The 27,912-nt window shown below is 42.5% G+C and overlaps 1 protein-coding gene across 3 annotated transcripts in view; it reads left to right on the top strand.

Moving 5' to 3' along the window:
- Positions 1-23,200, top strand: part of bltp3b (bridge-like lipid transfer protein family member 3B) — a 32,801-nt gene extending 9,601 nt beyond the window's left edge. The window contains exons 2-24 of one of the 3 annotated variants that reach the window (XM_063500458.1): positions 713-875; positions 2,470-2,508; positions 3,622-3,713; positions 4,308-4,497; positions 4,581-4,721; positions 5,166-5,333; positions 5,917-6,097; positions 6,201-6,284; positions 6,386-6,547; positions 6,959-7,074; positions 7,160-7,301; positions 7,797-7,990; positions 8,087-8,833; positions 9,134-9,804; positions 12,138-12,221; positions 12,905-13,053; positions 14,492-14,649; positions 14,740-14,890; positions 15,693-15,734; positions 18,813-19,072; positions 19,455-19,560; positions 19,730-19,887; positions 21,585-23,200. In XM_063500458.1, the coding sequence (XP_063356528.1) occupies positions 713-875; positions 2,470-2,508; positions 3,622-3,713; positions 4,308-4,497; positions 4,581-4,721; positions 5,166-5,333; positions 5,917-6,097; positions 6,201-6,284; positions 6,386-6,547; positions 6,959-7,074; positions 7,160-7,301; positions 7,797-7,990; positions 8,087-8,833; positions 9,134-9,804; positions 12,138-12,221; positions 12,905-13,053; positions 14,492-14,649; positions 14,740-14,890; positions 15,693-15,734; positions 18,813-19,072; positions 19,455-19,560; positions 19,730-19,887; positions 21,585-21,713 (4,327 nt within the window). In that variant the 3' untranslated portion in view covers positions 21,714-23,200. The remainder of the gene's footprint in view (positions 1-712; positions 876-2,469; positions 2,509-3,621; positions 3,714-4,307; positions 4,498-4,580; positions 4,722-5,165; positions 5,334-5,916; positions 6,098-6,200; positions 6,285-6,385; positions 6,548-6,958; positions 7,075-7,159; positions 7,302-7,796; positions 7,991-8,086; positions 8,834-9,133; positions 9,805-12,137; positions 12,222-12,904; positions 13,054-14,491; positions 14,650-14,739; positions 14,891-15,692; positions 15,735-18,812; positions 19,073-19,454; positions 19,561-19,729; positions 19,888-21,584) is intronic. The other 2 variants (XM_063500460.1, XM_063500459.1) reach the window with 2 other exon arrangements.
- The last annotated feature ends 4,712 nt before the right edge of the window (positions 23,201-27,912 follow it).

The following is a 27,912-nucleotide window of genomic DNA, read 5'->3' as shown; positions in this document are numbered from 1 at the left end:
GATCCACTCAGTGTGTGGCTACTCTGCTAACTATTAACCAATACTCAAACTGTGAATGGAGGCAGAAAACACTTAGGTCATGGACATCAAGTTTGTGTGATTAAGTGTCTTTACTTTGTGTAAAAGCAAACAGGGACTCACTGATTCAGCATACAGCATATAGCATGGGACAGAGGTTATAAAAATCACTGGCAAATACTTATAAATGTGCACCTTATTTTATGAGACTGTGAGGCCTGGGTACACTTTGTCCAGTGTTGATTACACATATGACTGTGCTAGACTGACCCCTGTTCTTTTTCAGCATCTGTTTATGAGCTTATCATCAGTAGATTGAGCAGTGTATAAGCAATACAAATACAGCTTCAATTAAGTAGAAAACACCTTTTCCAAACACTAGCTTTGGTTTTATGACGTATGTCTTTCCATTCCTGTTGCTGGAATGTTAAATTCAACAGCAGTCATAACCTTAAATTATGGGCTTTTAAACATTTTTTTTTAGTGTTTCTAAATATAATTTATTCTGTATTTAATATAACTGTTTTTTTAAAACCACAAGCGTGTGTGTGTGTGTGTGTGTTGCAATCAACATCCAATACACCGTAAGCACTACTCTTGGGATTTGCTTGGCTGGCCTGTCGGTTTGTTTACAGCCTGTTTCTATAAATATATCTGGGCTCAAAGCTGGACTCTTCTCGTCTGTGTCCCGTAGGTTTGCTAAGAACCTGTCGCCCGACAAAATCAACCTGAGCACGCTGAAAGGGGAGGGCCAGCTCACCAACCTGGAGCTCGATGAGGAGGTGCTCCAGAGCCTGCTGGACCTGCCCACCTGGCTGGCCATCAATCGTGTGGAATGCAACAAGGCTGCCATCAGGGTGAGACTCAGGGTTGTTCAATTTGTCACCTATTTACTGGAAATGATGACTCTTAGGGAAGAGCTTTGGCTTCAGATTGAAACAACTCTTTCGCTTTTATAGAGAACATTAGGACTGGAAACACTGGGTTTAGGAAAATTGGTTTGATTTGTAAAGTGAGACATGGGTTATGTGGCTGGTTCCAGTGGTGCTTTTTTAAATAAGTCATATTTAAATAGATGTGCAAAGCCGATTTTGCACTCAAGTCAAGGATACCTAGAATACTCCATAAACACACAATGTGTATATACAAACAGTGTGCCTTAAAAACATATCATACAAGTGTTGAAGGCACACTGGTAACCTCTAGTGACTCTTTGCACTACATAAGCACTCTCTGCTGGAGCTGTCTGACACTCTGATGCGGTCATGGTGATCAGCCAAGTATCATGACTGAGAGCAGCCTCTGACACACCCTGGAAACGGTGAATGGAGCTGTATAATTTTCTTCATGACTGGACTTTTATTCAGGCCAAGGTCCATTTTCCACCTCTGCCTTTCCTCCCCCACCCGACTACCTTCCCCTCTTATCCTCAAAAAGCCGAACCCTCAGCTCATAGCATAATTTTTCAAGCCTTTTCTTCTTGTTTCGATTCGCTTTAAGGTTGCCACTTTGATGTCTGATCAGTTGTAAATACAATGTACCAATGTTCCCTTGTCTTTACACTTGTAAAAGTCACGTCAGTTGGGGTCAGTGTAAGGGGAATATGATTTCTGAGTGAACAATGGAGCTGGTGAATTGAAACCTTCACTACAGCCTTAACGTAGCTCGCTGGGTATTTTTGTGTTTGCTATTAAACTGGCTTTTTAAATAAAACAGAAAGCAGAATCATATCTCACTTCCTCACTTGTTAGATCCCCATCTGTTCTTTGCATCTTCCTGTTACGGAGACAGTAAGCCTCACACATTCACCTCTTCCCTTTAAAAGGCCGCAATACACAAATTAGAGTAAATATAGGTTGCTTCATTGAATGGTCCTGTTGAGTAAAGTTACACAATCGATATCTAGACGGGCGAAGACTCATTTGTAACTTCCTATACTGTAGTAGATCTTTCTACCTCAATGGTTTAAAAGATGAGCTAGAACCCCCTGATGTCTTTGTGAAAACCAGAGGGAAGGCAAATGAAATGGATTTAATTGAATTAGACGCACAAATCCCGAGCATTTCCCATTACTTGATATATGACGTCTCCCAAAAAGGAGTCGCTCTGTGACAGAAAAAACCCCCTGAAACCGAACATAAGCATTTAATCTGTTTTGCTATATAATTTGACTGGAATCAGGAGGCTGCATGTCGAGGATTAATGACGCTCTGGAGATGAATGAATGAGCTGCCAGTCAGTCTATACTACTCATTGATTACGTTTTTGTCCTTTCTACTCTGCTTGCTGTTTTAACTTCAGTTGTATTTAATTGGATTTGTACATCCTGTTGATTGAAATTGCATTTTTCATTTCAGTGAACCAAAAATCTGAATGGGTGACGTAAAGATTAGAGTTCTGTGTAGCATGCAATGCTGCAAAGCTGACACGCTGCTCTGCTTTCACCCACAGATACCATGGACCAAGTTGAAGACTCACCCGATCTCTTTGGTAAGTTGATGTGCCACTTTTGTTTTTTTACACGATCTTGTTGTGATTAAAATCAATAAGTGAATGTCCAGGATATATGATACATTTTATTAGAAGGTTAAGAGCAGGAAATGGCAAACAAAATGTGTTAGTAAGCTTCCTAAAGCACTGCTGAAGCTTTCCTTTGACGCACTCGCACATATGACGTACGAGAGCCTTTAGTTCCCGTCTTGAGCCTTTTTTATCTTTAGTATGCTGTTAATTGGCCTTCATGTTGGTGCTGAACTTTTCCAAAAGCTCGTTTATGTCTGTTCCACTGGCTGCCAGTGTTTCTCTGACCTCCGCCTCAATGAGCAGGCCACAGGTGTCAGGTTGATAGACTCCCAGTCTCCAGGTAGCTTCAATTCCCAGAACACCGGCCAGTGAAAACCAGCAACAAGAACACACAGTACACCTGCCTACACAAAACCTTTAGACGCCTTCAGCTCTGAGCGTTGTGACCTTTTTGGGCTCAAGGAAACATTTTTGTGTTTTCTAATGTGCATTTCCTCTTCGGGGTTCATTAATTTTAGTGTTAATTTGAGCTTTTTCATATCATACTGTGTTTGGTATTTGTCAGGGACAAGATTTAACACATTCAGGTCTGGCATCAAAGTACGAAAACAGCACTTCATGCACATCTCTGTCCTGATGAAATACACACCACCGCTTCCTGATGATTGTTGGGTTGGCAAATTTTAATACGTTGACAAAGACTATATAAAAGTAAGACTGTTTGCTTATTTTGCATATTTTAGCTCATGCAGCCAGAGGATTGTTGAGCTCATGACATACCAAGGCACCTGTCCCTTCGCCAACTGGTTACCAAACCTTTGAATCACTCAGCCTGTAATGCTGCTCTGAATTTAACTAAACTGAAATAAACAACCACCTAATGGTCTTCACTCAAAACATGCTCAATTTTGTCATATGTCTTTCTCAATGAATTTTTATTCTCATTAGATTGTGCAGTACAACCAATCAGTGATAAGACCTGACAAGACAACCAATATACTTCTGAACTGTGATTGATAATGAGTCGGATGAGCTACTATGTCTATGACATTCTAGTCTTTGACTTGCCTGTTCTTTCAGACTTTGGATAAAGTGGTGATGGAGATGAGTACCTGCGATGAGCCTCGTCCACCCAATGGCCCATCTCCCATTGCAACAGCATCAGGACAGAGGTGGGCTTTGCTTTCTATTATACTCATTGGGATGAGTTGGCTGAGCAGTGTAGGCAGCAATGAAGTGCTTTCAAACTTTTCAACAGTCCAGTTTTTGTTTGTTTTATTTTTGCCTTTTGAATGTGAATTAATGCAACATATATATAGTGCTGACCAGTAATTCCAAAAAAGTATCAAAACTAATTAAAAATAGACATTTTTAAAACAGTTCTGTTGTGTCACCATACACCGCCATAAATCAAATGACTCAGCTAAAACGGTGTCAGAGTACTAGCACTAAAACCCGAACCCTCCCACCCTAGCAAATATTAATTACTCAACCACTAGTATAAAATGGGTCATTTTTATAAGTTAACAATGGGATGGGAGTTTATTTCTGATCATAAAGGTCACAAATCAAAGTTCAGAGATAAGACTAATATTTACTTTGCCTGTTGTACAGTTATGAGTGATCAATAAAGCTTATCTTCAAAAATTAATGAATACAAAACATAGGGGTTATTTAGATAATGTGTGAGGTTTTTGTTTGTTGAAAGACACAGATGACTGACAGGCTACTAATGATCTATTGCCCCCCCCCCGTGCATCTTACAGTGAATATGGTTTTGCTGAGAAGGTGGTAGAGGGCATATCCTTATCAATCAACTCCATTATCATCCGGATCAGTGCCAAGGCCTTTAACGCCTCTTTTGAGCTCTCCCAGCTGCAGGTCTACAGCGTCAACACCAGCTGGAGCATCAGTGACCTACGCTTTACTCGCATTCAGGACCCCCAGAGAGGAGAGGTCGGTATTTGTTAGTTTTAAACAAAATAAGGGTATTTTGACACACAACGTTCTCATTTACTGCCCTTTTTTCTTTCGCTCAGATTCTGACATTTAAAGAGATCAGCTGGCAGATGATCCGGATCGAGGCCGACGCTATCCAGAGCGCCGAGCACGAGATGTTGAGCGCCCCCATCCGCCTCATCACCAACCAGTCCAAGATCCGAGTCACTCTCAAGAGACGGGTTAGAAACCACGCATGTGCCCTTTCAGATATTCATGCTATGACATTTGATGGAGCAGGCTTGAAACCCAGACTCTAGGCAACATCGGCTTGTCCACTGTGAACAATGACCCCTCTGTGTGGCCTCACAGGCTGCAGGGCCAGTAGCAGTGCTTCATTAAACAGCTGGTGTTTATTTCAGCCAAAATGGCAACCAGTATGCAGTTTCTTCAACACAAAGGGGATTTTAGTGTGCTGAGCAAAAGTAATTGGCCTGCTGAATTGCTATTGGACAAAAACAAAGATACAGATGCTTCTTAAACTGCAAAACCTGTATTCGGTTTGGTTTTTTAAAAAATCTGATAAATATTCTTGTGAATTCGGTGTCATGTTACATTCCTGGAAACTCTTGGCGAACCTCCACCTGCATATTGCTTGTTTATAGCAACTCTTCTGTGTGATTCAGATCAAGGACTGTAACGTGGTGGCCTCCAAGCTGATTCTGATCTTGGATGACCTGCTGTGGGTGCTGACAGACTCTCAGCTCAAAGCTATGGTGCAGTATGCCAAGTCCCTCAGTGAGGCTATGGAGAAGTCTGCACAGCAGAGGAAAAGCATGGCCACAGAAGACCAGGTACCAGTCAGTGACTTTTTCCACGCATAGAGGACGCTTATCATATTTTCTTATGTTTTTTTCCCCTCTTTCTGTCACCCTCCCCGTTTTTCCATTTTTCCCATTTCCTCCTCCTCTTCCTGTTCATGCTCTAATTGTGTGTGAATGAGCCATGGTGTAATATTTAGTCCTCATGCTTGTCAAAATCACGTCTGATGCCCTATTTGTGCCCACAGTATGTCTTTCACTGTTGCTTTTTAGCATCTTTCAGTCAGTGTCCTACTTTCCTGCTCTCTACACACACACACACAAAGACACAAAATGTACAGACAGCCATCGCCCACTCAAATTCACACCTTCCTATATCTTAGCAGCTTTACTGTACAGTAATGAATCTGTTTCCTGTAAATTGGCCTTATATGCCACCTGGTGGAAACACCGAGTACTTCACCGCTCATCTTTTTTATTGGACTCATCAATCTTCATGAGTCACTCTTGTAGGAAATGAACTGAAAACCTCATCAGTGACAAGAACAGGATGATCTATCAGAGCATTTATAACATGGGCAAAGCGTCAACACTTAAAACGTTCTGTGTTCTCCAGGTGTCATCGCCGCCCCCTTCAGCCCAACAGGTGCGCACACAACAGGCCTCCTCAGCCGCTGACCAGAGTGCAACCATGGCCAAGCTGTTCAGCGCCTATGATGTGTGTGAGACATCGCACCATCTCCAGATCACACACCTAGACCTGCACATCTGCGATGATATACATGCTAAGGACAAAGGTAACGCATGTGCAGCCTTACGCATTTACTTTATTAAGCACACAAATGACAAGCATGATTGTATTCAACTTGAGGTCTCTTGTTTTTTGCTTCTGGTGTATAGTCGTCAATAAAAGGATAACCGGTGGAGCCATGCAGCTTTCCTTTAGCTCCATTACTTTGGACTACTACCCTTTCCACAGAGCAGGTATGAATTCAGCTGTTGATATCAGTAATCTGCCAAACAAAATAAACATGGTTTACTTAAAACAAACAGAGAATTTATTTATTGTATTTCAATCTTCATAGGTGACAGCTGTGCTCACTGGATGCACTACAGCGACGCCACTAAGACAAGAGAGAGCTGGGCACGGAGCCTCCTGGATGAATTCAGGACCAACGTGGAGATGTTAAAGAGCACAGTTCGAGACCAGCAAGGCCCGAGCCACACGCACAGTTCCCCAAAGCATGGTAAAAGCACACACGCTCACACACAGGTGTTAGGTGCATTTTTGTTGTACCCACAGCACATCACCCCTGTGGGTTTTCTGTCCTCCAGTGTCCCTTAGGGACGATGTGTATGGCTCTCTAGGAAGTCAGGAAGGAGCGGGAGGAGGAGCAGTAGGGCTTAGTGAGGCACACTCCTCACTACTAGATTGGAGCCCACACACACAGCCTCCAGCGCAGTGCTGCTGGTGCCTGGAGCCAGGTATCGCGGTGTGTTTGCGCACAGTTTGGTGCGGTGATACACACCTTTGTCTAGGCACAGAAGTTTCTCATTGGAGAACTGAGTGGTGACACTGTTTGCCGCCCTCTCTGCTGTTGTGTTTTTAGTCATTTCCTCTTGTTTTACCTTCACATACCTTCTTCTTTTCCCTCCAGGTAAGATAAACACGTCTTCCAGCGTTTCCTTCAGTCCTCCTCCGCCTCAGACTCCCAAGGCTCAGCTCATGTCCAGCTCAATTGTTCTCAGGATGGCTGACTTCAGCATCTATCAGGTTCAGTAATGTTGCAGACTTTTTCTGCAGGAAATCACTGAGGCTGTATACATTTTCTCAACTACCTTTAATTTTCATTTTTCAGGTCTCAACAGCAGACCAGCGCCGCTCCAGCCCCAAGACCATGATCTCCTGTAATAAGAAGTCCTTGTACCTTCCGTCAGAGATGCCGGCCATCCATGTAGAGTTCACAGAATACTATTTCCCTGATGGAAAAGACTACCCTAGTAAGACTTTTGTGCCTTAATACTCAAGACACATTTATTTTCTGACCTCACAAATAAACGAGTTGATCATGGGCTGTGTAAATAACAATTTTTCTAAACCCGGGGCTCTACTTCATGGGAGGTTTTCTATCTCCCATCACACTTTCGAGTCCATTTAGTCCAATCAGTGAGCTGTGGGGTTAGTCATTGACTGCTGTGTGGCTGAGAGAACATTGATTTTTCTGAATTACACTCAGTGCTCTGGATGAGGGATCACCCAATTAATTCATTTATGGATTTCTCACAAGCTCTATTAGGACACATTATGAGAGCCACTAAAGGTTTTTTACTTTTCTGACTTTGAGTGTGCAGCCAAGAAAATAACATTTAGCAAATTAAGTACCATTCCTTCCTCCTCCTTTTTTTAATATGTATAATGTCTTATTACTTTCTGCTATGTGTTTCTAAATATTATGTAACCTTTCCACCTTTTCCATCATGTTTCTGCTCCTCCAGTTCCGTGTCCAAACCTTTATGCTCAGCTCAATGCCCTTCAGCTGGTCCTGGATCCTCGCAGCCTGGTGTGGCTCAACCTCTTTGCCCTCGACCTCAGGCAGAGTCTGGAGCAGTTCATGGAGATCTACAAGCTCAATGACTCTCAAAAACCAGACGAGCATGTTGACATCAGGGTTGATGGCCTCATGCTGAAGGTAAGAGGGATAGGCCGTTTCCTGGTTTGAAGCTTGGACTGTATTTTCTCGGATTCATGCCTTTTTTTTAAAAAATTATTATTATTTCTCCACTAGCTCGTAATTCCCACTGATCAGGACTCTTCTTCGCCTGCTGACCTGCCTCGCTCCATCTCAATTCAGACTTCAGAAATGGCAGCCACTAACACCCGACACCCGGCCAACTGTACGCGATCCCACCTTGAAGCCCTTCTGCAGGCCTTTGAAGAGGAACCCTTCTTCTCTTCATCTTTTTCCTCTTTCCCTCGCTCCTCATCCTCTTTACCCATCCTCCATCCCGTCTTCCAGCGCCACGCTCACGAACAGGACACCAAGTTGCACGACATTTATCGGGGCCTGGTGGTGCCCACGATGGGCACAGACGCCCTCAAGATGCCTGCTGCCACTGACTTTTGGGCACTGCACTTTGCCCAGTTTTGGGTGGACTATGAAGGAACCCGCGGAGGTAAAGGGCGGCCGCAGCCCTTTGTGGACTCCTTCCCTCTAACTGTGTGGGCGTGTCAGCCAGCAAAGCTCGTCCAGCATCAGGAGAAGCTGAGGAGTGCTGCTGGACCAGGACTGTCCAGAAGCTCGTCAGCAGAGGCTGTTGCACGTTTACAGAGGAAGCGATTATTAAAGGAGTATTACAGCACTGATGCAACGACATCATCATCTCACAATAGCAATTCAGCACTGCCAGCCAGTAATGGTCTCCATAAACCCCTCTCACTAGACAGTCTGCCCTCCTCATTCTCCTCTTTGTCATCAGATAAAGATGCAGATGTGCATGTGTTGGTGCATGTGCAGAAGCATCTGAGCGCTCAGGTATTTTTTCATAAAGGCTTTCGTATCTAATTTGTTTTTTTTATTCAATATCTTTGGTTGGTTTGAAACCTAAATAGGAAGGAAAATCTATACTTAATTGGTAATGGTAACAGTTCTGACCTGACCTGACTGTTCGTGCTCAGGGATAAAAAGAATAAACATCACAGATTGAAAAGAGACAGGAAAGTTAAGAAGTTAAACAATAAACCTTTGATAGTTAACAACCCCCCGAAAAAAGCTTCACAGCATTAACACATTTATACATCTTTAATAACGCCTTTATTCTGTGCGTGTGTTTAGGTGAGCCATCGGCAGTATGTGTTTCTGATGCAGCTTCAGCGCACCATCAAATCGCTGCAGCAGACACTACAGCAGGATCTGGAGAAGATGAGCTCCAAGAGAGACCGCAAGGATCCTTCCCACCATCCGGCAGATCGCCAGCCGTTCACCGTCTGCTTGGGCCTCCTGCTCAAAAGCGCAGAGGTGTCCCTGCTCCTGAAGCCCATTCCGCAGCCTGAGGGTTCCGGATCTCCTCCAGGCTCGGAGCTGTCGCCCTCAGAGAGCCGAGGAACTCTGGAGCCTGCGAGTGATGCGAGAGACGGGGGAGAGAAAGGCAATGAAGGATCTGGCTCAGAAGGTGGAGGAGCCAAGCAGTCTTGCACTGTAGACCAGCTGCTATGTGGCGATGGCTTAGAGGGAGGACCCATGCAGGTTCCTGCACCTCTTGTTCCCGCTTCCACTTCAACTACACATCCCGACTTGAACCACAAAACGTCAGTGGAGGAGAGGACTCCAGCTAAAAGGACTGGGCGGGGGAGTTCAGATGAAGGTGGCGAGGTGCTGATGGATGGGTTGTCTGGAGGTGATGATATGGGATCTAGGTTACCATGTGACCATCTGCCTGATCCACTCAGCAGCAAAGACTGGAGCGACAAAGACAAGGCTGCAAAGATGCCTCAGTCAATATCCAGGTATTCAATTTGTCTCACAAATGCTATTAGTTTCCACAACAGAGTCATTACTAATACATTAAGGCAGAACTGTGCTGCCTCAACATTTAGACTCCGCTGAGATAAGCCAGTAATTAGTTTTGTTTATACAGTTCAGTATCACAAATTTGCAGAAGAGGAATCGCTCTACCAGGAATCAGATGCTTGCAGTACAGGCTGTGTAAGTGCATTATTAAGTTAGTGCTGAACACCAAGAGATAAACAGAAAAAATATTAAGGATTCAACAAAGCATAATTTTAATAAGGTTAGTCTGCTGATGATTTTGTTGATTAACAAGTTAATCTTTGTAGACTCTTTTCCTGTCGGGAAAGCATGTTAAAGTGGCCATTAAAATGTCAGCATCCTAACTAATGTTGTACAGATGCTTGTTTTATCCAATCAAGGTCTAAAGCCCAAATTTGCTACCATACACAAGCGCTTGAATCACACCCATAAAAAAACAAAAACAAAACAACATATCCCCTGAAAGGTCGTCTCCTTGTGTTATCACTTTCATCACTCCTGCTGCGTTTGGATCACTCTCTGGTAGATCTGACTACTCGTTCATGTGCATTTGAGATTTGCCCTTGTTCTCATTTATTAAAAGTGACCCTGCAACCTAAATGTAACTTTGCAGGGAGTCAAATGTTACGAACAGGGCTGAGGGGGGATTGTGTTGGTGTGGCTGCACCACAGTTCAGGACGTTCTCTCTCAGGCGTCAAGATGTTACAGCAGGACTCTTTATTAAGAAAAGGATGCCCCCGGTTGTGTTAGTCTTGAAGTGTTTCCTTCAATTTGGATACCTGGTTCTCTTTTGTGCTGAAGAGTGCGCTTGTAGTTGGAAACGGAGCTCTCGTCACCAGGGAGGAAACTGTGAAATTGCAAATATGCATTTGCAGATCAGATCATGGCTTCCATGGAGTAATCCAAATATAACGGAGGGACTAGAAGCAGTGCAGCATCTCGCAAAAATAGGCCCTTGAAAGTGACAACAGGCAACTTTAAATTGGGATATGTTTGTTTTTTTATGGGTGGAGTTTGAAAAAGTTTTGATTCAATTTTATTTATACAACGCCCAAATAACAGCAGCAGTTGCCTTAAGGTCGATTGTACAATAATACAACAGAGAAAACCCCAACAGTCATGACCCCCCTATGAGCAACCACTTTGGTGACAGTGGGAGGGAAAAACTCCCTTTTAACAGGAAGAAACATTCAGCAGAACCAGGCTCAGGGATGGGCAGACATCTGCACTGACCAGTTTGGGTGAGACGAGGAAGAGTAATCAAATGTGTAATTGTGGGGGGGAAATGAACTCAAACAATCTTAATGTTTGAAGCTGAAATCTTAATTTCCATATGATCTTTAAAGCTTGAAATGTAGCACTTAAACCACTTCCAGACTAGTTCAGCCTTCAATAAGTAGTCCAGAAATGTTCAGCTGATGAATTGATTTAGCTGACAGAAAATTAATTGACAGCAGGGTTATTAATTAATGAATTGATCAAGTCATTTATGTAGGAAAAAGGCTAAACAATCCCTTTTTTGCCCAACTTTATTTTAAATGCATGTAAAATTTTAAAATGGTTCCTTAGGTGACCATCATATGAAACTAGTTATACCTTTTATAAGAGAGAAAGAAAAGCAATGGATTAAAATATGGGGAGCAGGAGTGTTTAGGCACAGTACAAGACAACTATACTAAGTGCTGAGTACACCCTTAGCTGCAAACATCATTTCATTTCTTTATTTATTTCACACATGGTTCAACAGTGTTTCGTTTCCTACATACAGAACCTCCTTCCCATTAATCATGTCAACAAACCAAATATCTATTAGATTTTATAAGTAAACCAGCAAACATATTTTCTAGTAGATGATTTGCACCCTGTTTAAAAAGCGTTGCGGTGCTGAATCCAGGGAAGTGATCGTATGTCACAGTTGTCAGACTTTTGTTAAATGACCCAGACAGCTTTTTCAGAAAGCACTCTGTGCCTCGCTCTCATTGACCTACATGAGTCTTTCTCTCACTAATTTCATGTCTATTCCTGAACACAAGAGCTGTGTGTCGAATTCCCACATGAGTGCTCGTCAGTCTGAATGTTCAGTCTTCTCACATCACCTGTCTCACTCTCTGAATGTTGGCCGGCCACAAGCTGCTGTCTTTTCTTACATGTGTTTTCTCATCTGCCGTCTGTCGACATTTGGATGTTCTGTGTCTTAACTCATTCATTTCCTTTTCTGCCTCTTGACCTTTGCTTTGACCCATGCGAGGTGTGTGTGTGTGCGTGTGTGTGTGTTTTCTCTCTATCAAGGAAAGGAAGTTTGTCTGTGGTATCTGATCTCCTCAGCTCCTCAAACTCCAGCAGATCCACCTCCCTTTATTCCATGTCCAACATGTAAGCCACTGGATCTGTGACTAGCTGTGCTAATGAGGGTGTACATATACCCTGTGTGTGTCCTTGTGCTTGTAGTCTGTGGATGAGTACAAATGCAAATGTGTATATGTGCATCCTCTGTGGGCATGCATTTGCATGAGCGCATGTCTGTATGTGTTAATTTTTTTTCTCCCCTCTGTTTGCTGTCTATTTGTTAACCCTTCATGGTAGAGATGAAATGGGAAGCTCTTCCTTTGTGACAGTTCCCCCCCCCCCCAGCCTTGTGTTCTCAGTCTGTCGGGAGCAGCTTTATTTTTTTGTCTGATCTGAATTTTTCTTGAGATTATTTCTGGCGCTCTGGTGAGGCTAGCACACTTGGTTCTTACATGACCTTAAACAACACTACACAAAGGAATGAAGCGATATTTAATTCATGACTTGTCGAGTAGACTCTGTCAGCTCAGAGAGAGCACTGTGGTGTCGGCTAGTGTCGGCATAAAACAAACTCCTATCAGATGTGATGAAATAGTTTCACTGGACTCCTTTTTTATGTCACTGTTACTCAGTCTGTCATAAATTAGTCATAACTTAGAATTAATTGCATGCATGAAAATTGTACCTCAAGCAGAAACAGAGTGATCGGAGTGATTATGGTCACTACTGTCACACCTCCTCATGTGCCCATGTATGTGTGTGTGTTGTAGTGGTCGTTTGATGCGGGATCGCTCCCAGTCCAGTTTCTCTGTGTCCTATAAAAATATGAAGAAGAGCCCCTCTCTGCAGTCCCTGGACAACATCTCCATGGATAGCTACCTGATGGAGGATGGAGACACTTACAGCCTGCAGGAAAGAGGTAAAAATATCATTTAGTTGCACTGAGCTCAACCATTTTATCCTGACCTTTGGACTTCTTATGTGCTTCATGGAGTAGAGAATATCTCTGCAGGGATCAAGATTTAATTTGTGTAGGTGTAGTTGCAGCTTGCTGTTTGGCCATAAGGTGGCAGCATTGTGCTGGTTGTGCGTTGGTGAACTGGATTACATGAGAAAGGAAAAAGTTACACTAATGAATACAAAACATGATATACTATACTGCATCAACAAAATTTAGGCCAACAATGCAGAAGCTGCGTGTGGAAAAAATAACTACAGCCTTAAGGCTTCCATGGGGATTAAGAGGGTAAATAGTAGGCAGTGTGCTGCTAATCAGATGCACTTGATTAACTGCTCATCAGTAAGTGTGACCACCCTTGTAAAAGCTGAGGTTTTGGTAAACTGGGAAGGGTTTTGGGCATTTTTTCAAACAGGCTGAAGTCCATCGTCTTACACTGAGTGACTATTTAGAAGTGGGAAACATTCAACACAGTTGCCAATCTTCCCAGGAGTGGATGATGTAACAAATTCACCAGAAGTTCAGACCCCTGCAATGCTCAGATAAACTGTAAAAACCCAAGAGCTACATCTCAGACACTACAGGCCTCAGTTCATGTCTTAAAATTTAAAGTTCATGACAGAACAGCTAGAAAAAAGACTGAACAAGTACGGCTTGTTTGGAAAGGTTGTCAGGACAAAGCCTCTTCTCTCTAAAAAGAACATGGCAGCACAGCTTAGGTTTGTAAAAGTTGCATCTGAACAAACCACAAGACTTCTGCAACAATGTCCTTTGGACAGATGAGACCAGAGTGGAGGTGTTTGGACATGATTCACAGCCCTATATTTGGAGAAAGCCTGACACAGCATATCAGCACAACTGCTGGGTGATGATTTGGGCTTGTTTTGCAACCATAGGATATGGGCACCTTTTGCAGTCATTGAGTCCAGCTAAAGCTTGGCCCAAATTGGATCATGCTACAAGACGATGATTCCAGGCAAAGTAGCTAATTTACAACAGAATTGCTGAAAAAGAAAAGAATAAAGGTGCTGCAGTGGCCTCAACCTGATTGAGCTGCTGTGGTGGGACCTTAAGAGAGCTGTGCATTAACGAATGCCTGCAAACTTCAATGAACTAAAGTAGCAGTGTTGTTAAAAATGAGTTGCCAAAATTCCTTCTTAAGGACTTTGAGACACTGATTAAGTTGGACAGAAAAAGGTGAGCTCAGTTATTGCTCTCGTAGGTGGTTCTGCAAACTATTGAATCACGACATGCACTTAGTTTATAACAGATCCTTTTTATTGTGTGTTATGTAAAACGTTAGAGTTCATCAGAGGTTGTATGATTCTCTTTATCATGATCATACATGTGTTTATTTGTCTGTGTGAGTCACATTTGTATTCCTTTATGTACTTTGCAGACGACGTGTCCATCTCAGGCTTCAAGGACGTCATCAGTGAACAAAGCGCCGCAGAGAGCGCCATCGAGGCGCCGACTGGTCAGGAGCACGAGGGGGGAGAGTCCCCCGACTCTGCCAGCGCAGCATCACAGAGCATCGATGAGCCCACCAAAGATACAGTAAGAAACAGAGAGTGGTTTTGGGATGAACAATAAAAAGCCAGCATGCACAGCTTATTCGATTTTTAAATATGTATTCCTCACCTCCAGGTGTCAGTGCTGGTGTTGAAGGTGCAGTCGGTGTGTGTGGGCATGGAGGCCATGGGCGAGAGCACAGCCGTGGCTCTGGAGGTGGGCCAGGTCACACCCAGCCAGCTGGGAAATGTCAGCCTCAGACAGTACCTCAGCAACCGCAGCCTGGGTATGAAATGCAAGTCGGCTACGCGCATGTTTTCAAGTTTTATCTGAGAATGAGCATGAGACAAACAGCTTTTCATGTGAGCTCTAATTATTTTTGAGTGTTTTTTTTTTTTAATTTAAATGTTACAAATGCCAAACTATCACATGAATATTGCCACATTGCCAATTGATAATTAGCAAAACCAGTGCTAATAGGTAAAATTGTGTGCACCTGTGTTTGTTAATGGATTTAGACTCAATCCAGCTCCAGCTTTTTTTTTTTTGTGGCTTTTTATCCATTTTTTCAAATGTTTTTTTGAGGAGGCGGAGGGTGGAGGAATCATTAGGACAGGGAGAGGAAGGAACATGTGATAAAGGTCCTGGAACAGACCATCAGGATACTGAGGCAACACCTCCTGACATTAAAAAAAATATTGTTCACATTTGAAATGATGGGGTGAACAGCAGCTTACATCAGGACATCCAAGTTTCTCTCTCAGCAGATGCCAGTGAAAGCAGGAAGGTGATATATAGAGAGTGTGGGGGGGAAAAAGACGGTGTTCTCAGTTACAGCAGTGATTTATTGATCATTTAAGGCTTTGAGTGCTTCTCAGATTTGAGAATGAATTGCCATCCTTGGTGGAGTTTCTGGGACAAAGCCAGACATTTCATGGCATATCCCTGTGTGATGATTGGTAGATGAATGCAGCCTGAGTCTGAATCCACTTATCTTCTCAAGTGCACACACACACTTGCACACTAACAGCCCAGCACTACCACCACCCCCTTCACCTTTTTTATTTACCCTCCATAACTCCCCACAGGTATGGTGTGTTCAGTACCAATACCTGCACAAAGCAGCCAAGGTAACTGCTGTGTGTTAATGCACCATCTGTAGCCTAGCGTGCATGCTTGCATTGGTGCCTCTTTTTCCATCTGTGTGTGTGTGTGTGTGTGTGTGTGTGTGTGTGTGTTATGGTTTGCAGGACTTGCTCAGTGGCATGCGCTGCAGATGCAGACGGCGTGTGTTGCAACGCATGAGGAGTGTGTGTTTGCTCGTTTTTTTAGCAGCAGCAGGGGGTGCTGATGTGGTATTGTGTGTGTGTGTGTGTGTGTGTGTGTGTGTGTGTGTGTGTGTGTGTGTGTGGCACTTAACAGACGCTAAATGTGACCGTAATGGAGTGAGTGGTCCCATTATTTGCAACATTAGGCCTGCAACCTTCAAATCTACGCACATTCGTGCCATATTTAGGGTAACAGCTCCTTTTTGTGCTGACAGCTTTAACCCCAAATCCTCCCATCCTCCCCTCTTCCACCTAATTTGCCCTCTCTCTCTCTCCATCTTCCCCTGTTTTTTTTTCTTTTCCCCTCCTACTACCTCATCTCTCCACTGCAGCAGACTTTGCAGTTTCAGTCCAGTGATTCAGGCAATGAGAGAAATGCCAGCTTTACCCCTCACCTCCTCTCCTTCTCCTATCTCACAAAAGCTATCCTACCTCCTCCCCTCTTCCTTCTTTGTTTCCCTCCACCTTCCTTTTCACTCTTCCCTCCAGGTCCTACTCCATCTTCCTACTAATCCTCTGTCATTCACCCCTCCCTTTCCTTCACCTTTCCTTTCCTTCATCTCTCTCCCTCTGTAGGCCATTTCCCCTCCCTCCCCTCCCTGTCTTATCACAGTCATTCAGTTCTTGGCTGCTGGCTCCCTCGCTCTCTCTCCTCACCCACTCCCATCTTCCCTCTCTTCGCCTCAACCCTGGCTGCTCAGGATTGAGAGAATATGCAATTTTATCTGAGGAAAAGCTGACAGAATTCGGTGCATGCGTGTGTCTTTGAGTGTTTTTGCTAGGCGTGCAGTTGCCCTACAGTATTAACCTTCTCCTGACTGTCCTTCAGAGAGCGTTTGAAAGGGAAGTGACGCGCTTCTCGCTGTCATAATAAAAAGAGTGATTTCTTTAAGTGGCCATTTTCATGCCTTGCTAAGTGTTCCTATTGCGACTCTCTCGCCTGTTCAAAAACTTGCCTGTATTCGTGCGCTTCCCCAGTGAACGTCCCCCTTTTGTGTGCTGACGTTAATGTAAAACAACTCCTTGAGACTTTTCTCACTTCACGTCTTCTTTCTCTCTGTACTCATTTTTTGGTCTTCTTTACTTCTGTTTCTCAAAAAAAAACAGCAAAAAAGAAAAATAGGATTCTTACAGTCACATTTTGTAGTTCCTGTAGTCATATTCAAGTCTTTCAGGGGTGAAACTCTTTTTTCATTAGTACACCAGCAAACCTTTTTCTTTTCAGCTCCTTGGAGCTTAGATGTGCTAGGTGTTTTATTCATATAAAGAATAAAAAATTATTAACTGAAAACTTTTACTTGTACTTTCCACCAAACCCTTAAGTCCCCAGTCTTTGGAAATAATTAAACATTACAGCTGCAAAGAGCCGATGGGACTGTAAAAGATCTCCTTCAGCCCACCTTCTTCTTAAATCCTTCCGGCTTCTTTTCTTTCGTTCTTTCTTTCTTTCTTTTTAACTTTTTGTTCAAGTCCGTCTCCCACTCCTCTTTCTGATATTATTCTTCCTCTGTCTTTTCATTCATCCCACCTCTTACTTTGAGCTTGTGTAAACCTGATATTAAAATTCACCCTTTATTTAGAAGAAGTAACTGTGATGACCTCGAGATGTTTTTGACACATTTTAAGAAGTAAGGAACGTCCTTAAACTTCACTGTGACAACAATGTGAGCATATTAAACTTTATTAATGTGTTAAATGCTCTGCTCAGCTACAGCATTAAAACCATCTGCCTAATATTGTATAGTCCCACCTGGTGGGTGTTAGCAGTGGATCCTTTTCATGATGTAGTTTGCGGGGTGACGCCTCTGTGGAAATCACCGATGCTCAGATTTGGTTGAGGATAATTCGAGGTTCAGTGCCCAAAGTGGTCCCTGAGCAGTTTTTGGCAGTGTGACATGGTGTGCTTGGTCTGCTGCAGTGTTTTGGTGGGTGGTAAGTGACATCCACGTGAATGGTAGCACCCAAAGAGTCTGATGATTCTGGATTTCTGCCCCAGCATTTGGATGGCAGGGTGAGAATTAGCTTAAACAGCAAGAAAGCATGGATCCATCCTGCCTTGTATCAACAGTTCAAACAGCTGCTGGTAGGGGAATTGTTTGGGGTAATAGTGGGGTTATTTTGGTGCACTTTGGACCCCATAGTATCAACCGAGCATCATTTAAACACCACAGCCTTCCTGAGTATTGTTGCCAACTATGTCTGTCCATATTGTACCGACTGTTTGATGACTGCTTGCAGCAGGATAACATGCAATGTCACAAAACTCCTTTTAAACTGGTTTCTTGAAAGTATGAAAATGAGTGTCCTTTACTCAAATATCTCCTACTTCCATCCACTGGATAAATCTGCAGCAGCTGTTTGATGCTGTCATGTCAGTATGAACCAAAATCTCAGAGGAATGTTTCCTGCACCTCGTTGAATCTGTGCCATGAAGAGTTAAGTTGTTTCTGAAGCCAAAAGCAGGTCTAACCAAGTACTAGCAAGGTGTACCTAATAAAGTGACTCTACACTGATGTTGAGAAAAGGGAATGAAAAAGGAGAAAAGAGAGATTTTGGCACCATCTTTTTTTCTCTGACATAAATTTCAGACCAGTGTTCATAGTTGGTTCAAAAACATCTCGAGATAAAGGTTTGCAGTCAGCTAATATCAGCTGATGGTTTGACCTGATTACACAGAGAGATTAAAACGGTCCAAATCTTGAATTAGACAAGAAGTGGAATTTGCTTCTTGTCAGATTCCTGCGCACTTTCAAAAGACACACTAGCCTTATTTCATGTTGGGTGGATTTTAATGTCGGGTGTATTTAAGCTGACTTATCTCATCTCCACGCTTCACAAATGTGACGTTGATGTTAACAGCTTATATTTCTTCCTTCCCAGCTGGCGGCGAGACCAGCTCTGCATCCATCCAGGGCCTTCACAGTCCGGCGGTCCGGGCTCGGCTGGAAAGCGGGCCCTGGGCCGCCGCCCACTCCCTGTTGGCTGAACGTAACGGCTTCCTCCAGCTGCAGCTTCACGATTACACGGCGAGCTTCATGATGTCCTCGCTCCGCAACCTTGCCCTTTTCCTGGAGGACGACTCGGCCTCCCAAGTGCTGCCCATGGAGATCAGCATCAGGGACACACACATTAATTTAAAGGTGAAAAGACTTATTTCAGTTTCGTACTTTGCAAAGTTTGTGTTTTACCCCGAGGTTACTGTTGCAGAACACCAACCGAACTGTTTCAGTGGGAAATTTGTCTCCAGTTGTACTAATGGAGCCCATAACTCACTGCCTCAGACTGAAGCAACTTCTTGTTACCAAGTTAAATATTTTGAACTGTGGCCTAATTGGCATTTGGATTTGAACTAAAGGTTTAATGAAACAGAAAGAAAAGTCCTTTCTACTCTCTGTTTGGTTCTTTCATGGTCAAGCAGCTTTGCTGTGGAACTGATTTGAGAAAATGGATGTGGACTAAACGTCTCCCTCGTTCTGTCTCTGGTACACTCAGTCCCAACAACATGTGCTGTGTCTCCTGCAGGATGATGACCCTCGTGATAATCCCGACTCGGAGCCCTCGCCAGTCACGCTGCACATCGACAGCCTCATCGTACACAGAAGAGACGACGGGTCTTTCTCTATAGGAGGTGACAAACGTGCACGCATTTTCTTCTGTCAGATATTTCCACCTCCACTCCAGCGCTGATTCACTGCAGTTATATAAGATGACCTATTAAGTTGCTTTTTAAAGTCCACGCTCGCTGCATCCACACATCCGAACTCCCTCCTCTTCTCCCTCTCTCTTTCTCCTCACAGTGGACAGAGCAGGAGAGGCCAAACCCAAGCAAGCGGCCTCGGTGATTGACAGCTCTCTGAGTCCAGTCCCTGAGACTGTGGGCGTCATCTGTGGTGTTTCAAAGGCGACGCAGACTCAGGCTCTGCCTACCAGCCCCCCTCCATCTGACAAGGAGAAGGTGAGAAAGACATCAAAACACAGTGGAAAGAGAGCGTAGAAGCAAAAAAAAAAAAAAAAAAAACCCAAACAAACTGTTTTTGCTCTTCTTCTTCATCATTTTCTCCTACAAACAGCTCCAAATGAAAATGTTGCTTCTCTCTGATCATTCTGGAGGCTGAAGCATGGTGTGCCAGGTTTTGCTTTGGTAAAGCTATTCCAGTTCTGTGTTTGGCTTCAGTTTCTTTCACAGTGGGAGTGATATTTAGAAACTTAGGAAAAGCATTGCATTTTCAGCCAGATCTAAAATCTACTCAATACTTATTGTCATTGCCACCAAAATAGCGAAATTACCGTTTAAACTTTAGCCCACGGTGAGGGTCTGTTTGGAATTACAATACTTTTTAAAAGTCTTGAGCCTCTCTGCATTTATTTTGCTGTAAATGTAAAAGGTGCAGCAATTTTTGACCACCTTTATTCTTCAGCACAGCCTGAACTCTCTTAAGCAAACTTTCTTGTAATTTCTTTAAGTAGTCTTCACAAATAGTTCTCCGGGCTTCTTGAAGGACATTCAAAGCGCTTCCTTGGATATTGGCTGCCTTTTGTTTCGTTCTTTGTCAAGATGATCCTATGCTGCGTAAGTAATGGTGAGGTCCAGGCTCTGAGGAGGCCAGTCTCTGAATGATAGTGTTTTTCTGTCCTGGTATGTTTTTATTATGTGTTTGGTAACATTGTCATGCTGAAAAATGAACCCACTGCCAATCAGGTGCTTTCCAGATACAGATATTGGATGGTGAGACCATTTCTGATGAAGCTTCAGTGAACAGTAGATGGATCAGCTGAAGGGTCAGATGCATCTCTCAGGTCCTGTTTCAGGTTTTGACTGGATATTTTCCTATTTCTTAAGGAGATGATGACTTTCATATATAGATAGCTTTTTTTTTTCTTCCCCTTTTGTCCTCCACTTTTTCAGGTTCCTCAAATTTTTTTTAAAGACACACTGCACAGTATGCCGAGATACACTGAGCTTTTAGCTAATAGCTCTCTGGGGATCACCCTGTAGGTGCAAAACTACTGTTTATGAACAAATTGTGTTTTTGAAACTGGATGTTAATAACAAAGAGTCTAAATGTTCAGTAAATGGTCTCTGTCCATTTCTTCTATTGCTTAAGACAGCTTTGAAATATTACCACAAAATCTGTCTCTTTGCAAGCAAAATATAAAGAAATGAGAAATGACTCAAGACTTTTGCATCATACTGTAGGCAGCTAAGACCTATTGTCTCATCTGGCTTTTTGGTCACGGCTAAAAGACAGAAGTCATTATGTGCAAAAGCCACACTATAGTTCAGTGGAATCAGACATGAAAAGCCCCTGAAACTGTTCACTGTAGCCGTTGCTTGTTCTTCTTCCTCTTTGTGGTAAAACTTGCTGCAGTCGTTATGTTTTCTGTTCAGCCCAACTTTCCAAACAAGTAGTATTTCTCTTAAGTCTTCATATAAGCAGCGATCCCTGGGGGGGGTATAATATTAAGCCTACCGATGAGACACGCGAGACACCTGAATGACTTCATACCTGTAGGGAAACTGAGACTGGAATGGTTGAGCTGGCTGATTAACAGCAACTGAACTGCTGAGAATATCGGCGGTCAATGAAGGATGAAATGTTCCATATTCTGTATGTGGGGCAGATTGTGATGTTTATTTATTTCTTCTTTCAGATGCTGATCGAAGAGAATGAGTGTTTAAAGGTGGAGCTTTCCCGGACAAAGATGGCGCTGGCTGAGGCTCAGATGGAGAAGGACTCGCTGCTTCACCGACTGAAGAACCTCAAAGTCAGCACCAGCTAGACCGCCCCTCTCTAAGACCCTACAAGTCTCGCAAAATAAGAAGGAAACGAAGATGTTTTTTTTTTTTTTAAACTACAGTGGCGGCTCCCTTTTCACGAGCCACTGCGTGACTTCAGACTTATACAAATAAAACAATCCTGAGTCTTTGACGACTCTGAGAAAACACATTTTTACACACTTGTCGTCTGTTTTATGTTTTCCACTTTGGATTGTGGACAATTCACGCGTTTGCAGCGCTAAGAAGGATAAAAAGCGCACCTGTGTGTGTTTGTGTGAGACAGCAAGAGGATGAGATTTCTAACTTTGGTCGTGCCTACAGAAAACCATTCCCAGAAACCTGCTTCTGTTGTTCAAGTTTCAATTAAAAACAAGCATCCCAGCTTTTCTTCAGTGAGCTTCACTCAGACCTGTAGGCATGGGGAAACGCTGAATGTCGTATCTTCAGAGGAATGTCTTACTTTGCACTGCGCTGAAATTCGATTTGTAATCCAGCGCTTTCATATTCAGAGGGGAGCAACGAATCGTGTTCCTGCTCGTCCTCACAGCCTGTACAGTGTATATTGTACAAGAATGTGAACACATAACTATTTTCTACAGAACTTTGAATGATTTTGCAGTGATTCAGTTGAATGAGTGTATGTCTCAGTCAGAACAAGCATTTCTTTACAAGTAAAGTGTGAATTTCCATGGCTTTGACACCAGTCTGTTCCTCCCCGCCCGCACTCATTCCCATTTATTTTATTTTTTTTAATTATGTGTAAATAGCTCCTTAACATGTGCTGCACTTTTAAAACTGAGGCAATGTAAATACAACAATCAGAACTGTGAGAGAAAAGTTGAGCCGACGAGTAGAGACAGTGGAAATAAACATCCACTCTGAGAAAAGAGGAAAATTAGGGCACCGTTAAGCTCCCTGATTACTTAAGTGTGTGTGTGTCTTTATGTGAATTTTCTAATCTGCCATCTAATGTAATTTTATTTTTTTTTCCGTGGACGCACAAAGACTATCTGTTCATGTGCCCATGCCTCATGCTTGTGCGGCTACTTTAGGGGGAGTGACTTTTCTAACAGCACATGCTTCGGCACAGCACAAAAGGATAGTTTTTGGCGTCTGTGGATTCGGAACATTAAATCGGTCTGAAGGTGCATTTATCGAAGCCTGTGCTCTAGCCTGGCCCACTTCATTTCAGGATGTTTTTTTTCTTTTTAACTTAAAACAATGTTTTGATTTGTTTGGTTTCCTGAAACACAGCTAGTTGCCTCCACGAATGAGCGATTCAGACTTGAAATTAGATTTTTAACAGAGATGTCTTCTTAAAGAGGAATGTTTTACTTTACGTCTGCTTTATTTTGGCCCATTTTTCCTAGCCTATCTTAAAAAAAGAAAAGAAAAAATACACACGTAATAATAAGTTGTATTTTGTCTGTCAAAGCTGCTGAAATACTCACAATAATAAAAGGTATCCAACTGAAAAGGTTTCACTTTTTCTAAGTGTCAGGTGTGAAGTTCTTTGCAGACATCTTTCTCGGCTCATTATGAGACTTCCCGTGCCTACGTCTAAAGCTCATTACTGTCAGTAGCTTAAAAATGTGAAACGCAAACTGCCATGAACAAACAAAACACACTGACGTTGCTCTTTGGTCTGTGAGCATTTGTCAAAAGTTTTGGAAAAAGACACAAACGCTGAGCTATGTTTTAAAATGTTCTTATAATAGTGAATATGTTGATCTAAAAATATTAAGATCAACATATTCACCATTACCTCATTGCTTATTAGTTGCATATTCATTCTTTATTAAACTCACTATCAATCCCATATTAATTGCTTACTCTATTTGGCCATTAAATAAGTTTTCCTTCATAGAATACAATGTTACCGTGCTTTGCTCCGTCTGGGCCTTATAAGGTGGAGGAACCATGAGAGTAGATATTTCCTTTAATAGCGCTTAAAAAAATTTTTTTTTAAAAATGCAGCCTATTTTTATGCAACTAAACTACAAGCATTAAGAACTCTAATTTCAGTCCCTGTGACTGTTTCTGGCTCAGTGGTGAAGTTTCTATTTAGTTAATGGCCCTGAGGGTGTGCATAGAACATGATTATGCTTAGTAGGGCATTATAATTGTATGACAACTACGTAATAAACAAATAGAAAATGAGCACCATAGTACAAAGTTTTACCAAACGTTAACTCCGACTCTTTAACGCTGCATTAACCTAGCACTGTTAGAGTGGGACAGTTTGAATGCAGCAGGGGCAGAACGATGTTTATATGTACGCCTCTTTGTCTTATCCCTTGTCAAACAGTTGTCGTCTTCAGCTTCAGACTATTATGAGGCTCCCTCTTTAGCTACCAAACTTTAAAAGCTGGGCTTTAATCACTGTTGGCTAATAAGAGATAAACCACATTGGCTGATTTAATACTAGAGCTTTATAGTTTGTTTGCTTTCCTGTGAAAACCTAAGAAACTGTCTGTCTAAAATGGGCAGTTTCTCGTGGTCTTTTAATGCTTCAGCCATTTCTATTTCTACACTTTATCTCAGCCTATACAGGAGCACTAAATATTTCATTTTTGTATGTGAAAATGTGTTGTTTTTGCAGCACAGCCATATATCTCATACATCTACAATTTACACAGCAGCAGTGTTGGCCTCCTAAAACCGACCAAGACACCGGTGACCCTTCAAGGGTCAAAGTTAGGTTAACGACCGCCCCTTTTTGATTGATTCTCACACAAATTGAAAAGGCTTTTAACAAACTGTATGTGACTTGATTTGAGAGGTAAATTTATGTAGGTCCTAAAAAAATTTGGCTGGATGAATACGACAGGCACACTGGTGTCAAACGTATCTAACACATGTTTATATGCAGTTTAAGTGAAAAATAACAAATTAAAAACACATAAAAATTCATTCTGACAGCACAACCACAACATAACTTACTTTTGAAACTTCTATTTGAAAGCTAGATTAATGAACACTTTAAAACTGCTAATTCATTTATATATATATATATATGTATGTGTGTGTGTGTGTGTGTGTGTGTGTGTGTGTAAGAAATACTGCTAAATATTGAAGCTTGGAGGGCGAAGCTCTTTAAATAAGAGTGCAGCCACTTTGTTGGCTCAAACATGCTGCACTGAAGCGCTGCAGCAGAGCGTTTGGTCTTTGTGAACATAAATGGTCATGACATTTTATGGCTGGAGAAGTGCAGTGAGTCATAGAAGGACATTAAGTGTTCAAGTGTGTGTGTCTAAGAGACAGAAAAGTTCTGCTCTCCTCTGCTGTTTACATACTGCAGCTTAATGTGTCTGTGATGACAGCTACGTCACAGTGCAGACCCGTTTATGTAAGCAAAGCGTACACATTCACTTATATACTGCAAGTGTGTGTGCGTGTGTGTGGAGCAGAGTACAGGGATTGAGAGGGCATGCCAGCTCCATGTGCGGCAGGATTGTGGGAAATAGGATGAATGAGAGAGGCATCAGGTTGAGTCTCGGCTGAGTGCAAAGTGCAAAATCTGTGTCCGACACCCAGTGTGGCTGCAGCTGCCTCTTCACTGTTTCGTCCTCTGGTTTTAGTTCAGCGTTGGAGCGATCCTGTGATATTTTATACAATGATAGTGTGCAGGTTTAATAAAAAAACTGAATTATTATAGAAGCATTATAGTATTATAGAAGAAAATGGGTTTTGTTTGGTCTTTTTTAAGAGGAGCATTTCGATCTCAGCTTGTGCCGTATGCAATGCCACGCAGTCTATTGTTTTCAGTCATACTAGTGGCACCTCTTATGAGGAAGGAAATGACAGTCTGCTGGTAGGTTCACTACTTTGAACAAGATTAATATAGACTCTTCGGCCACTTAGTTAGGTACATCAGCTAATTACAGAAAACTGAGGTTGTATTTCACACAGGCTCACTAAAAGCAGACAATAAGAGATTGAAAAAAACATTCTAAGATCAGAATATGAACGTATTGCCATTGTGCCTTGAATCAAATGTTCAGACTGGTGGTAATTTAATGGTGTGAGGGATACTTTCTCAGCACACTGTGGGCTCCTTAGTACCAACTGTGCATCGTTTAAACACCAAACATACCTGAGTATCTCTTTATGATCAGTGTACCCATCTTCTGAAGGCTGCTTCCAACAGGATGGCACCATGCATGTCACAAAGCTCAGATCATCTCAAACTGGTTTCTTAAACATGACAATGAGTTCACTGTGCTCAAATGGCCTCGACAATCACCAGCTCTCAGTCCAATAGAGCATCTTTGGGACATCTTTGGAAATTCACATAATGCATGTGCAGCAGACAAATCTGCATCAACTATGGGATCCTATTGTGTTAGTACAGACCAAAATCTCTGAGGAGTGTCTCCAGCAACTTGTTGGGTGGGTGTACCACAAACAATTAAGGCAGCTACAAAGATAAAAAGGGACCCAATCCAATAAGGTGTACCTAATGAAGTGACCAGTGAGAATATCTCATGAAGTAGCAGTTGTATTTTCATGACTTATTACACAAATGACTTTCACTTTTATTGTTGCAACACCAGGGGGTCAAATGTGTCCAAATCTTAAACAACTGCAAAACCAAATTCCATTTTTTTTTTGTAAAAAGCAATTTATGTATGTATTTGGCACCTCAGGGCCACCATACATTTCCACCAGCCTAAGCTTCTACATGTTCACAAAGTAAACAGCATGTGATCATGATGACATGTGTTTTTAAATGATTATTTCGCATCTGCAGACCTACACATTACTGGGATATGTATGTCACATCAATACTGTATAATCAATAATAGTAGTAACCTAGAGGCCATCTGTGCAAGCAGAGGCTTGATCCAGCTCTCTCACTGAGCAGCATCATGTAATCACTGACATGTGGGTGCGAGGATAACAGTAATATCATAAGTCTGTGCGAACAAAGAGCTTTTTTTCCCCCCCCCACCGCTGCAGAAATCTGCTATTGCTGACCTGATTTCAGATCAACAGGTGACACGCAGGACCTTAATCTGAATGCTGCCACAGCTGGAAACATGTGGAGCGAGCACACACAGCCTTTGAAGCCTCAGCAGCTGCTGAGGGTGTATGTTTCTGTGAAATATAATCAGGTTATTAAAAAATGTAAAAATAAAACAAAAACATTTGGATAATTTGGGGGTTGTTAGATATTAAATTCTTACCTAATATACTGAAATTCATAAAAGCTGACTTGTAGTTTACTGTCATCTTCACATAGATGTGAAAAAGTAAAGTTTTATTTGCTCCAAGGTTGACTAATGAAGAAAATAATAAATGCATATTTAAATTATTCTTTAATTTCAAGACTTTAATCATTTGAATTGCCTACAAGCGCTTAAAAAATTCGGGGGGGGGAAACTACAGCTGCAGGTGGAGCGCTTAAAGGCAACATTTGCTTCTAAATTCCAATTTAGCAGCAGAGTTGGCGTGAGGCAGGTCCAAGCTTGCACCGACCTGCAGAGTGGGGGCGCAGTGGAGAGGGTGGAGGGAGTCTCAGCTTCCCAGGCTGTCACATCAGCAAACATAAGAGAAAAAAAGACAAATCCCTCCTCTGCATTCACACAAACTCTGCTCTAGCATGACTGCGGGATATTTTAGGAGCTCACCTGCTTCTAAATCTATTCAGCAGTGACGAGACTACACTGTCCGCACAGAGGAGGAGTGCGCATGTGCAAGTGTGCCAGAATAAGTTTGAGGTGTGAGAGCGGCAGCGGCTGCTACAGCCGGTGGCTGCTGCGAGTGTGACTTTTTAAAGAACCTAACAAAGGCATAGCCTCCCGTTGGTGCTGGAGCATCGTCATCCACGCCCAGACTGTACAGTAAGTCTGCCAGTCAGGTAACCCGTGGTAACAGAGGAAGCACAGCATGAGTACTTTCAAAATAAAAGCTTAGCATCGCATAAGTGATAAGGGACAAAATCTAATTAGATTCTTTTCAGTGCAGGAATAGCATAATGATTTTAGCTTATTTTATCTCCAGAGTGTTTATTAGTAAGCACCAGAAGCAAAAATGATTTGAAAGAAGGCTTCTAATTAACAGCCGATTACCCCAGGGGGATCCAGTACTCCAGGGGGCCATGAAAAAAAGGTACTAATTTAGCAGTAAATGTGTTTGGGAATAAGTGCAGCAGAAGTAAACATTGCTCAGAAAGAGCCAAAAAGATTTACAGTGAAA

Source organism: Pelmatolapia mariae, linkage group LG17, assembly GCF_036321145.2.
Source record: "Pelmatolapia mariae isolate MD_Pm_ZW linkage group LG17, Pm_UMD_F_2, whole genome shotgun sequence".
Taxonomy (NCBI): domain Eukaryota; kingdom Metazoa; phylum Chordata; class Actinopteri; order Cichliformes; family Cichlidae; genus Pelmatolapia; species Pelmatolapia mariae.
This window is presented reverse-complemented; position numbering and strand designations above follow the sequence as displayed.